Below are 13,221 nucleotides of genomic sequence, written 5' to 3' on the forward strand. Positions count from 1 at the left end.
TACCGGATCATGTGAAATCCATCATCTTTCACATTTTCCAGTACACAGGAACTGTTCCGCAGGTGTGGAGAAATACAAGGACCATCCTTATCCCCAAGGAATCGGGAACGATGGATCCTGCCATGTTCAGGCCCATTTCGATAGCGTCGGTAGTACTTAGACACTACCATAAAGTTCTCTCCACCAGACTGCTTGGCCTCCCCCTACTTGATGAAAGGCAGAGAGCCTTTATAAAGGCGGACGGCCTCGCGGAGAACGTATTTGTGCTATCGACGATCATATCGGATGCGCGTGCCGGATTGAGGGATCTCCACCTGGCGGCCCTTGATGTGAAGAAAGCGTTCGATACGGTTTCGCATGAAGCCATTGAAAGGGTCATGACTGAGAAGGGATTGCCACGTAGCTTCGTACAGTATGTGATGACTCTATACCGAACGTCCAGTACGGTAATAGAGGTGGATGGGCAAAGAACGCAGCCGATATACCTGGGCCAGGGAGTTCGGCAAGGCAACCCGCTGTCTTCATTCATTTTCAACCTGGTCATGGATGCTGTGCTGAGGGGACTGCCAGGGGAGTGTGGCTATGGACTGAGCGGTGAGGTGGTGAATGCCCTTGCCTTCGCTGATGACCTAGTACTGCTGGCAGGGTCCAGAGAGGGTCTCCAACGGATGCTCAACTGTGCAACGAAGTGCCTGGCAGACCATGGACTCCAACCGTCACCAGGCAAGTGCCGCGCCCTGTCGCTCGTGGCTTCAGGGAAGGACAAGAAAATGAAGACCTCGACCGAGGAAGTATTCTTGGTCTCAGGAAGGCGTATAGCGCAGGTGGGGCTCCATGACACCTGGAAGCACCTTGGGGTGAATTTTGGGCACCGCGGGCCGACGGCGCCAGCCGTTGAGTTCGAAGACCTCCTCAGGAAAATAACCGCAGCCCCCCTGAAACCCCAGCAAAGACTTACGATCCTGAAGATCCTTCTGCTGCCAAGGTTCAGCCATCGACTGGTGTTTGGTGACACTACCCATGGCATGCTACGACAATTGGACAAAACGGTGAGGCAATACGTACGTAGGTGGCTTTTCCTCCCGAAGGATGTCCCAATAGCTTATATCCATGCCAGGGTCGCGGAGGGTGGATTGGGAGTTGCGTCGTTCGAGTCCAGGATACCCGAGTTGGTCAGAAGTCGCCTGGAGGGTCTGCGCCGCTCGGAATTTTCAACGGCAAGAATGGTACCTGAGCACGAATGATGCCGGGCACGAATGAAGTGGTGTTATCACGCAAAAGTTAGGGAAGACGACTGGGCAGGCAAGCTGTACAGGTCGGTTGATGGGCGGGAGTTGCGGGAGGCCAGGTCTTCGTCGCTGTCAACAAGCTGGGTCAATGATCCCTTCGTGGCGATTCCAGCCAGAGAGTTCGTCCAGAACGTCAGAACCCGGATCAATGCACTGCCATCAAGGATGAGAACCACCAGGGGGAGTAGGAGGAATGTCCATCCCGTACTATGCAGGGCAGCTTGTGGCGAGGAGGAGACCACAGCGCACATCGTGTAGCGGTGTGTTAGGACGCATGGGGGTAGAGTGCTCAGGCACGACGCCGTAGCGAAGAAAGTGGCACATCTTCTGTCTGGCCATGGATACACGGTGGAACACGAGAGGTGCTTTGCAACGAGTCAAGGTGTCCGGAAGCCGGATATCATCGCGGTGAAAGGTGGGAAGGGGACCATCCTGGATGTGCAGATTGTTTCAGGGGGACCACCCCTGGTAGAACTCCACAGAGCCAAGTGTCGCAAATACGCATTGAACGGCGACCTTATGAGTGCCGTGGCTAGGCGTTTTGGGATACCTGTTAATGCAATAGCGGTATCAAGCGTGACCATTACTTGGAGGGGAGTATGGTATAGGGAGTCCGACAGGACACTGTGCAGCCTGGGAATCATCCGGAAATCGTTGAGAGGTGTCACGACGAGGGTGATACAAGGGTCTCATATGAACTTCAATCGGTTCAACTGTATGACGACCACAGCGAGGCATGGTGCATGGCCCTGGCGTCCTAGAGGAAGGCGTCTTGGGGGTGAGGAAGCGCACTGAGTGAGCCCAGGAGGTAGGGGCAGAACGCAGTGGAGTAACTGGAGTGGTGGCCGCGAACTTGAATACGGACCGATGAGACGGACCGCCCACTTCTCCCGGGTCGAGGGAGTGCAGCGAGACGTCGCCGGAGAAGGAGGACGTGAAGTGGAAGTGGCATGGTTTCCCGAAGTAAGGAACTGCAACGCCTCTCATGGGTTAAAATGCAGGAGTCACTCGTGGCGCTAACGGACCGACAACCTCCCGGGCCGCATATCGACCTAAATAATGACTTTGGAGGGGGGTGGCTCAAGGGAACATTTTGAAAGGCATACCCTGGGGTACACCTGGGTGAAGTGGCAAAATCATGCGGTCATTGGTATGGTGGTGAGTTCGCCGCGGCAGGACCGAGTCGGGGTGTCGTAGTGACAGTGCCAGCGAAGGATGGAAGCTCCTTCCGTTAGCCTGCCAGGGCACCGCCTGGCAGCTACCGGTGTTCACGTGGGAAATTCCCGGACGTGGAAGTGAGCACATGGGGAGCGACGGAGCCCCCCTTCGAACACCATGGGAGGGAAGGGAATGGAAAGGAGACGAAGCTACGACTGGGTGCAGCGCGCAGGAACCGGGCCAGTGGGAGTGAGGGGGAGGAAGGAGAGCTATGGTGAGGGCATACTCGGGAATGGGTGTGCGGGATAGGTACTCACGAGACCTGGGTCTATGGCGTGCACGGCAGGCGTACCCACTGGCGCTGGCGGCAACGGCGATGACGACCGAGCCATGGGCGTGGGCTTGGAACCACGTCACGAGCAGTATGAATGACCAGACCGCAGCCAGTGCAACGCCAGCTGAACCGTCGAACTACCTGATGGGCAGCATCATGATGGACGTCGATGCTGTAGCCACCGAGTCGATTTATCCTACGCGCGTGGGCGCGGAAGCGTGATCCATGGGACCCGTCACCATGTTCGAGGTACAGGTGAACATGTATGAGCTCGTGAAGAATCACCGCTTCAAGCTCCCGAGACACAAGGGCCCGCAGGATCGGCCAGCTGATCTTGATGAGCCGGCGACGATAGAAGGTTCGTCCGGACGTCGACACCATGGCGTTCTCCCACACGATGTCGAATTCGCGAAGCCGATGTCCGAAGTAGGTGAGAGCCAGGCGATCGCGAAGAGCCTGCAAGCCGGGACGTACAGCGGGGGGGGGGGCGATGGGGATCCCTGCCTCGAGAGGAGCGCGCGACGAGCGGGTACGTACCATGGTAGGGATAGCGGCGATCTGGCCGTGTGAACGGTACAGATACTACGGAGGTACGTACGATGTGCTTCCGAATGGACCTCAATCATCCAAGTCGAAATAGCTTTGCAGGTGACAATTGACCCTAGTGTCAACACGGCAAGCAAGAGTCTATTGTTTCGTTGTGCTCGTTTACTTTTTCTTTTTCCAGGGAGTACTGAGGTGGTAGAGAGGAATGTGGATGATGTTTTGTTTTCCAACGTGAGACAGAGTTGATACCAGGGTTTCCGAACGCGGGGAGAATGAATAATCTTATAATATTATATTACTTATATAATATTTTTCTTTAATTCAAACTCAGTCAATCTGAACTCTTTTGTGTATGAATATAAACACTATACTCGAGAATAGATACTCTGTATAGATAATATTTATATGGGATGTGTGTCTGTTCTGAGTATTGTAACCCTACCTATGGGGTTCATAGGAAATAAACATATAAATAGCCAAATGCCTCGTCATCTAATTAGTGACGCGCATGAATGGATTAACGACGATTCTCGCTGTCCCTACCTACTCCCCGCAGGGGCGAAAGGGGGGGGGCAACCCCCCCTGGACCACGGACATGACGAACCCGCGGACCCTGAGTCCAACTGGGAGCCTCCCGACACGCTCGAACGCATTTGAAATACGATTGTGCTTCGTGTGCACTTCACTGGGGACCAAAACCTCGAGATGGTTCTATCTCTACTAGCCGGACCACCAGTTGAGGTTGTACAGGGGTACTTGAAGTAAGGATAATGCCAAGTGCGTGGTGTGTGTTCCTAGTTGTTTCGATAATAATTCGATAATATTACCAAATATAAACATGGAAACCGAACCATGGAAATCGGTACCTCGCTGAGTCCTAAATTCCATCAGATGTTCTTTTGATTGTAATGGCATCCGTTGCGAATTTGGGAAACGGACCATTGAGGGGCAGTAATGCGTGAGGTCCTACAAATCTGGGCTTCGGCCAGGGACTACCTCCCCGTGGTTCCCCGTGGGTGCAATTCCAGTCCTTTTCAATAAGAAAAGTGCTGTCATTGTAGCGAAATGTCCTCCAGCTTGCTGGCAGATCTGGATTTTTCCAAGATCGGAGAAACTTGGCGGCGGGTTCGCGTTTTCCGGAAACCATAACCCGGCAGGGTTGTTTCCTTATAGCGGCATTGAATGTCCCTACCTACTCCCCGCAGGGGGTGTAATGGCGGGTAAAACCGCCCTTACACACGGGGTGTGACGACCCCGCGGTCCCTGAGTCGAACTTGGTGTAAGGATTGGGATCCCCCTTTTGGGGGGTCTCAATAATTATACCAAGGGGGGGTTGCGGGTGCAGGTTGAACCCCTGTGCCCAGGGGGGGTTTCGGTGGGGGGGTGGTCGCGAATTGGGTGGCGAGGGAGGGCGAAATCGGCCGGTGGAGGGGTGGGTCCACGTGGTGGAGGGGTGGGTCCACGTGGTGGAGGTCGAGATCGGCGGGTGGAGGGCCGTGAGACCTACCTATTGGGGGGTTTGGAGGGGGAGGGTCGCGGTGGGGTGGGCCGGACTTCGGGAGACGCGAGGGAGGGCGAAATCGGCTGGTGGAGGGGTGGTTCCACGTGGTGGAGGGCGGAATCGGTTGGTGGACGGGTAATTCCACGCGCGGGTGGGGGTTCGGGGGGACTGGCTGCTTCGCAGTGCGAAGGGCATGGACGCTGCGGTTCTCGCAAGTAGTTCCAGCCACGCGTTAGTAGTCGGAACCTCCCGCAACGGTGGAGGCCGGCGAAAACGCGACGCCACACGTGGGGGTCGGGTCAGGGGGAGTGGGTGGGTATCCCTCGGGAAAGGGACGGTTCGCGGGGCGGTGTGGGGGAGGGGGGACTGGCTGCTTCGCAGTGCGAAGGGCATGGACATTGCGGTTCTCGCAACTTGTTCCAGCCACGTGTTAGTAGTCGGAGCCTCCCGCAACGGTGAAGGCCGGCGAAAACGCGACGCCGCACGTGGGGCTGGGTCTCAGGGGGAGGGGGTGGGTATCCCTCGGGAAAGGGACGGTTCGCGGGGTGGGTCGTCGGGTGGGATGGGTGGGGTCCCCCCTTCTGTGGGTCTGCTCCCTCTCTGCTCCTCTTTCGAGGGGAGTCGAGGCGGAGCACTCCTTCAGCGCCTCCACCGGGCCCCGATCCGAGCTCCCCAGCTCGGCGGGAACCGGAAGGCCCCCTCCCAGGGACGGCGCCCAGCGTCCCGAGCTACCCAGCTCGGTGCCGCGGGGAACCGCCCCCTCTAATCCTTAATCCTCTTATTTTTACTTTTTGTTTTTACTTTTCAGCTTTTCAGCTCCTGCCTTTCGGCACGGCCGGCGACCGTCTCGTCAAACTTCAACCATGGCAGAGCATCTTTGCAAATCTATTCCGGAGGCTAAACTGCCCCCAATCGGATCTCCGGGGGGGCACAATGATGCGTCCGTCGTGCGGCGAAGTCTGCGCATCGCTTCCCAGCATGCCAGAGGACCAGCTACAGCGACTACATCGAGGGACCCAAGGAGGGTGGTGCCCTCAAGGGTTCGTAGTCGCCCGCCGTGCGCCGGGGTACTGCCCTCCCGACGAGGGAAAGGTTCCAGCCTTCGTGCTGTCCACGAGGACGTCGAGGACGTCGCAGACAACGGGGGATTGACTGCGCAGCCGAGCCAGCCAACGCCTGGATCTTCAAGAACTTCGACCGGTGAATCCACTCAATTATTAGGTAGGGTTCGCGAGTGCCACGTTATTTTAAATAGGATCGATAGTCATCGCGTCGCGAACGGAGGCTCACCGGTACCCCCCGTTCCAATAGGTCATCCTCCCCGGACCCCTGCGATCGAGGGACCGGGCGCGCAACGCGACGTTAGAATACTGCAATTGAACATGTCCCGCTCAATTGCAGTAACCGGGGAGGTCTTCCAGCTAATTCGCAAAGAGCGTCTGGACATGTTGTTGCTCCATGAGCCGTATGCCATTCGTGAGGCGAACACCTGGGCCATCCGCGGCCTAGGACTCGGAATGCGTATTGCCGCGAGCTCAACGGAGCGACCGTGGGCGGCAGTCGTTGCGTGGAACTCCATCGTGGAGATTGCTTACGTGTCCCTACTTAGTACAGCACATTGCATCTGTGCTGAAGCCCGCGTCCCCGGTGGATCCTTCTTCGTCGTCTCCAGTTATTTTCAGTAGTCGGAAGTAGTAAGTGAACACGGTTGGCGAATTTTATTCCAGGAATCGTCCCCCTTCCCCCTTTTTCCAGACGTGTCCGAACACGTTTTCCCCATTGTCCTTTGAGGAGGACGTCGCCGCCCTAGGGCCCCCTGGGGTGAGGGTCCCCAAAAAATGTCATTGTTCGACAGGAAGTGGGTGGTGGGCGAGTGGCGAAGGAATGCGAGCAGGTCCCAAAACACTTAAAACCATCCCATTGTTATGCAATGGAATGTCGTTCACGTGTTAAGGGAAACTGGCCCATTATTTTTTTTTAGATGGAGGATTGCGCAGTGCCCTGGCATGAATGGCGCAGTAAATGGATGCTTTTTTTTTACAGGTTTTTAGGGCAATAAATTTTCCCTTTCTATGGCAGACCGTTGGAAAAATTCTCAACGATGTCTCCTTTTTTTTTGACTAAGTTTTTCTCTCTCTCTCTTTCTTTTATTGCATGTTGTTTCCTTTCAAAAGGTTTTTTATTTAAAGATAAAAAATGTTTTTTGCCTTCCGTCTTTTTTTATACCTGAAAAGATGTTGAGGGTTTTCTCATAAATAATTCAACATAGGGTTTAAATTTTATCTTTTTTATATTTCATAAAAATCGTAGGATACATTTTACAAATCATATGTGTATGGTTTTTTTCAATATGAGGGCATTCTGTAAGCCCCTCCCGCGAATTTATCTAAGTAATTGAAACAATTATGGAATAATTCTCCAAATAATTGGTACAAATATCCGAGATTTTCGTGGGGTATTGTACGTCGGAGATCATTGCGAGCCATGAGATAAATTTCCTCGAAATTTACGCGTATGCGATGATGAAGATCCTCCGTGGCAGGCATTCTATTGTATTCCATATAATTCATAGCAATGCCTCTAATTGATTGTACAAGCGATTCCTTATATTCCTTGAGAGGCAATGTCTCCAAGAAATCCAGCCACTGATTAATCCATGCAGCCTTGTTTTTCAATGTAATGATGCTCTGCCCCATCATCATTATGGGAGTCTGATTTGCATCATCATTGCGAACAAAGGTCACGCAGGGATTTTCAAAACTGCGGTGGAATTTCACGTTTATGGCCCCAAATTCCTTTGCAGGTACATTGTGGTTGATCTTTGGGTGAAACTTCTCAGGGTCAAAGTAATCGGTTACAGCATCCAAATCGTTGAAAAAAAGGGTCCATTCTTCTCGGGTCATTGAAAATATGGCGCGTTTCGGGCGTACGCCCATAAATTGTACAACCGGGACGAATTGACCGAAACACGTAACTTTTAAGCCGACACGAATTTGTTTTGTCTCTGATCTATTCAAAGATATAACTTGAGACAATACCACATGCTGTTCAGCATCACTGAATCCCTTTTGTTGGGTACTTTCCATGTTGAAAAAATGAATGGATGAAATCGGGACGACTGAATAAAATCCACCGCGAGCACCCGCGTTTTATAGCGCTACGTATGAGAGTGGAGGGGACAGAATCCCCACTAAGCACATGATTGACCTATAACCGTCAAACATTATCCCCCACCGCAGGGAGTTCTGCGGCGGCGGCGTCACACATGCGCCCCACTTTCGCGGTTTTTGTATGTTGCGCGGTACCCCCACTCTTACCATGGAACCTTCCTATACCGATTTTTTTTGTTAAATCGAGTGACGCGTTTGTTGTCATTCGTTAAAGGGCATTGCAATAGTAAAAATGTCTAAAAACTTTGAAACTTACGCTTTAGAGTCCCTTAAAAAATATCTCGCGGATCGCAAATCGTATGAGGGACGACAAAAGCCTAAATTTCGCCAGAAAAGAGTACGCGTATGTGTTGATAAATATACTGATGATGATTACCTAGACAGTGAAGATAGTGATGACATGTGTATTCCAGCAAAAGCGCGGAAAATCGCGATAGGGTCAGGATTGGAATGCGAAGTGGAAGATTTCCTTGTTGATCCTTCTTGCGTATGTAAATACAAATTCCTTGGTGAGACATGGAATAAAATCCATATCAGATATCGCAGGGATAAATTACACTCTCAAGATGAGAGCATAGACATGTGTACGACATTTAAAGTATGTTACAATGAAGAACCTGCAGAATCTAATAGAAAAATCGAATCAAATTTTCAAATGAGATATAATCCTCCATCACTGAGAAGCATTGCAATCGCGAATTTATTAAATGAAAGGAAATATGCGAAAAATGCAAAAACTTTGGCTGTGGTTACTAAAGCAATTGTGCATAATAGTGATGTTTTATTATATAAAATGTCGAAGTCAAATGGGTTTTTCGACTGCATAGAACACACAAGATTATGCAAAGAAGGAGTGGGGGAAAAACTCTATTGGTACCACTTTTTTAGGGTGTGTGAGGAAGGATATTATCTCCCTGCGGGGGAGGAGACATTGGTCTACAAGAAAGGAAATGGACCAATCATTGACCTTTCCTTTCAATAGTCAACAAATGCAAAACAAGTGGGGGGGGGCGAAAAAAAGGACAACTCGGGCATCCTTCCTCATCAGCTATTCAAAGCACCCCCCACCAAGGCCAAATTTTCAAAAAAGTGTGGAAAACTTAGCCCCTCCTCTAAACTAGGGATGCATCAAGGAACCCAGTGAGATTATGTTACTGCATTTGTGTTTTTTACGTCAAAATGACATCAAGTCAAGTGAACTCATCTCCAAAATCCAGTTATTAATCAGGTTATCAGCCTGGAACTTTGAAACCTAAAAAATTTAAATATTGTGGAATCAACGCGAATAAAAATGGAATTAAGATAATTAGTGATCGTGTAGTGAAATATAACAGTGATGAGAAAAAATCAATTGAAAAAATAGTGAAATAAGTGAAACTCCAACGACATGAGATTTCCAAACGATTGAGTCATAAATCACCCGGCAGCACTCAAAGGGACTCTAAAATCGTGAAAGTCAATAAAAAAAAACAAGTGAAATCGTACAAGTGAGCACAGAAGAAAAAAAGTTATGGCTTAATATGTTAGAAAAAGATCTTGATTTATTCAATCAAGTGAACTATATTGATAAGAAAAAGGATCTAAAAAAAATACAGGCTCGCGAAAAACGTTTAAAACTCGCGGAAAAAAAGAAGGCCGCCTTTATCGCTCGCGAAAAACGTCGCGAACTAGCTAAGGAAAAACAACGACAATTTATAGCTCGCGAATCAAAAAACAATCGATCCAAGGACCACGCATCGAAGGATATCATCCCTGAGACCATGATGGAATTGGATTCATCGATCGAGATCATTCCCAGCACTCCATCAGTTATCAATTTAATCCTGGAACGCGAGGGTGAAGATGTTCAGCATGGGCCATTGAATTTCGCGCCCTCAACCCCCACAAGTAAATATTCAACCAATCAATCATAGGAATTTTTAGATTACATTGATTTCAGCTAATCTTGTATTGTTTTTTGTTTCAGAACCGCGAAAAACTATCGAGGAAATCGAGGCCGTTCTAGTCGCGTTGGGCGCGAATCTAGAACAAAAGAATCGCGAGGATGATTACGAAGTGCGATGCACTCCAACGGAAGCGTCAAAAAGAGCTTGATCAAATTGCGATGCAATTGGATCAAAGCGGGGATGATGATGATGAAGGATTGGCCATCCAGAGTCTTGATTTCACCCCGTTATCACCCAGTAACCGTTCGGGTTAAAAATTCATTAAGCATTTTTGTATTTTTTTGAATACCTGAAATAAAAGTCATAAATTTTATTGCATTAACGGTGAGTCTTGACTCTTTTTTTTATTGCTAGGCTAAACCCAATATTCCCTCTCCTGTCCCCAGCCCTTTTTTTTTGCTCGTAGAAGCTAGGGGAAATTTCTCTCGCTTCTTCTTCCTCGTCGGTCCCCTGAATTCTTTCGTTTATTGTCTCTTTCCTTCTCGTTGTTTAGAGGGTTTAGAGAACAATTTTGACTTTTTCCTCGTCTTTCCCACATTTATCCTTTGTCATCTCCCTCTAACTTACGGGTTAGAGGGTTGAGGGCGAATAGTGGGGCAAAAGTTATATAAACCGTGAGATTCCACTACTCGCCCTCTTTCACCATCGTCATCCGGAGGACTCCAGTGTCCAGTTTTAGTGTTTTTTTGGTGTTTTTCGTTTTTATTAAAAATTTGTTTAAAAATGGTGAAAGTCACCTGCCAAGGAGCGTGCCAGGAGCACTTTGCCCTCGAGGTAAGTTTTTTCTATATTTTTGCATGTTTTTCGTGGTGTTTCGCGGTTTTTGGGGTGTGGCGTTTTTCTCGCGGTTTTCAATTTTTAGTTTTTCGCGTCCGCGGTTCATTTTGGTGTTTTTTTTTCGAGCGTTTTTTATATTATTTTAACGTCTTCCCTTCGTGGGGTATACGTTTTCGCGTTTTTTAATCCACGTATTTTTTTCGGTTTTATTTTTTGTTGTTTTAGTTTTTAGATTTTTCGCTTGTTTTAGTTTTCAGTTTTTAAATTCATTTTGTTTGTTTTAGTTTTTGATTTTTTTTTTGTTTTTCGTTTGTTTTCGTTTTAGTTTTTTAAATTCATTCTGTTTGTCTCTTTTTTCTAAATTTTTAATTCATTGTGCTTTTTTTTATTTTACAGATGCAGGCCATCCGGAGGAAGCGGGCCTACCTGCGGGAGGCCAACGAGTGGCTGCGGTGGGAGGACGAGGAGGGTGAAACCCTGGAAGGCGAGAACATTTTCGCCATCCAGGATCTCCATGACAGGGCCGCCAAATGGTTGGCGGATTTCGAGGACGAGGCCTACCTGGTGGGTTGGATCTCTCTGTCTCTCTCTCTCTCTATTCCCTCTATTCCCTTTATCCCCTCTAACCCCTTCCTGTCATTCCTCTCCTAAAATACCCCCTCCCTTCCTCGTTTTCCTATAAATATTTAATATTAATGTGTTTTTTTTTTTGCTTCAGCGCGGAGCTCGCTGGGAGGGAGGCGTAGGTGCAGACACCCCACGAGCGCGGTGGATCCGCGCTCTGAGGCGCGAGTCGCGCCAGTTCGAGGCCGAGGGTGAACAGGTGCTCGCCCTATACGACGTGTGGGATGCCTGGGCCCTGAGGATCCTCTTCGGGGAGGAGCCCACCCAGCCCGACCTGACGGAGGAGGACTGCCCCTGGAGCAGTGGGACTGAGACCCCCCCCCTGTAGCGCCAGCTACATCATGAACACTGCCAGAGTGAGACGACACCACAATCTCACTCCTGGTGTTATTATTTCTCCCGATGGTCCGATGAAATTCCTCACCGGATTATCCCCACTCCCAGCAAATCACCTGCCGAAATCCGGCATTCCATCGCTCTAGATCAGTAGTAATATTTCGCCTCTGACACGCGACACTCCAAAACATAATACATAGTTTATTAATACGATGATTAATTACAATATTAAAGATTTAGGAAAAAAAAAATTGTATTTTAGTTCTCAGCCCCGGACCTCTCTATAAACGAGACGAAGGGGAGGGTTTGAGTCACCTACTGAGCGCGTCTCCAGGTGGCGGATAGGAGGGGACCGGAGTATGAGTGGCACCTTGGGACCGGAGACAGGAGGCTGGAAAGAGCACCTGAATCTGGATTTCCGGGGTACACTTCGGATACCGGTCTGCGATGACTATAACGTCGACCTACGGAAGTAAAAACCCGTTAGGAAGACCCAAAGCATCGCCGCGGACCAGACTCCCCAAGCTAAGGTGGAAGTTATCGTGCCGAGGGCTGAATGACACTGGGGAACAGTGTCTCAAACGATACCCTTGGGGAACCAGGCAGCACCCCATTGTATGCATGCCTTACCTCCGCATCCAGGCTCTGCGGGGGTGGACCTTCTTTTCCTGTCTACTCGTGGGATTAACATGGACCCATTAAATAATAATAAAAATTTTAACGCCGATGACGGTGCCCTCTCTGAGGGAACGGCAGAGGCTTACAGGTCGGAGGAGAGTACAATCTGCGCTAGGGCTCCGGAAGGGGAACAAGCGCAGATACAAATGGAAGTGGAAGGGGAGCCAGCCTCAGAGGGGCTTACCAGTGGTGGGCCCGCTGTCGCTGACCCTACCCTGGCGAAGAGGAGGAAGGGTAGGACGGGTGCGGAGAAGCGCCGGGCCCGCCAGGCTAGGCTGAAAGCCGAGGCCTCGCGGGATCAGCAATCTCCGCAGAAAGGGACCGCGACGGAGGAGAAGGAGGAACAGGGGACAGGGCCCAAGAGGCCCAGGTCCTCAGGATCCACTCCCCCCGAAGTGGCCATGCCCAAGAAGAGGGCGCGGGCAATGGAAGGACTGGGGGCAACCTCTTTCAGAGAGGCGGCGAAGGGTGGAGGCAGGGTGGCCGTGGTGCCAACTGGCCATCCGGAGCTGTCCCTGACAAGGGAACAGGCCAACCTAGTCCAGGAGGCGCTAGTGGCGGCGTTGTTTGGGACTGACCAAGATGATCAGCTCCCGAGCTTCGACGGCCACTGGTATGACGATGGCGTGCTGTGGGTGGCATGCGCGGACAGTCGATCAAGAGAGTGGTTGACTACCGTGGTGCCCACCCTGGCACCCTGGGAAGGGGCCTCCCTTATCCTGGTGGATAAGGAAGCGCTCCAGAAGCTGATCAGGGTTACGGCCTTTCTCCCGGGAAAACCCGTGGGAGCGGCTATGGCTCTTGAGAGGCTGAGGATGCAGAACCGGGCCCTCACCACAGGCAAGTGGAGGGTGTGGGACTG

The 13,221-nt window shown here is 50.6% G+C and overlaps 1 protein-coding gene across 1 annotated transcript; it reads left to right on the forward strand.

The window, feature by feature from the left end:
- Positions 1 to 9,419: 9,419 nt before the first annotated feature.
- Positions 9,420 to 10,264, forward strand: LOC135171677 (uncharacterized). Its single transcript, XM_064138300.1, has 2 exons — positions 9,420 to 9,885; positions 9,965 to 10,264. The coding sequence occupies exons 1-2, from the start codon at positions 9,519 to 9,521 to the stop codon at positions 10,090 to 10,092; spliced, it is 495 nt and encodes a 164-aa protein (XP_063994370.1). The 5' UTR covers positions 9,420 to 9,518; the 3' UTR covers positions 10,093 to 10,264.
- The last annotated feature ends 2,957 nt before the right edge of the window (positions 10,265 to 13,221 follow it).

This window comes from Diachasmimorpha longicaudata, unplaced genomic scaffold (assembly GCF_034640455.1).
Source record: "Diachasmimorpha longicaudata isolate KC_UGA_2023 unplaced genomic scaffold, iyDiaLong2 ctg00000076.1, whole genome shotgun sequence".
NCBI classification, from domain to species: Eukaryota; Metazoa; Arthropoda; class Insecta; order Hymenoptera; family Braconidae; genus Diachasmimorpha; species Diachasmimorpha longicaudata.

Bases quoted from the DNA above. Each gene is read 5' to 3' on its own strand.
- LOC135171677 (XM_064138300.1), top strand. From the start codon at position 9,519: ATGTTAGAAAAAGATCTTGATTTATTCAATCAAGTGAACTATATTGAT. The intron at 9,886-9,964 runs GTAAATATTCAA...TTTTTGTTTCAG, and splicing joins CGCGCCCTCAACCCCCACAA to AACCGCGAAAAACTATCGAG.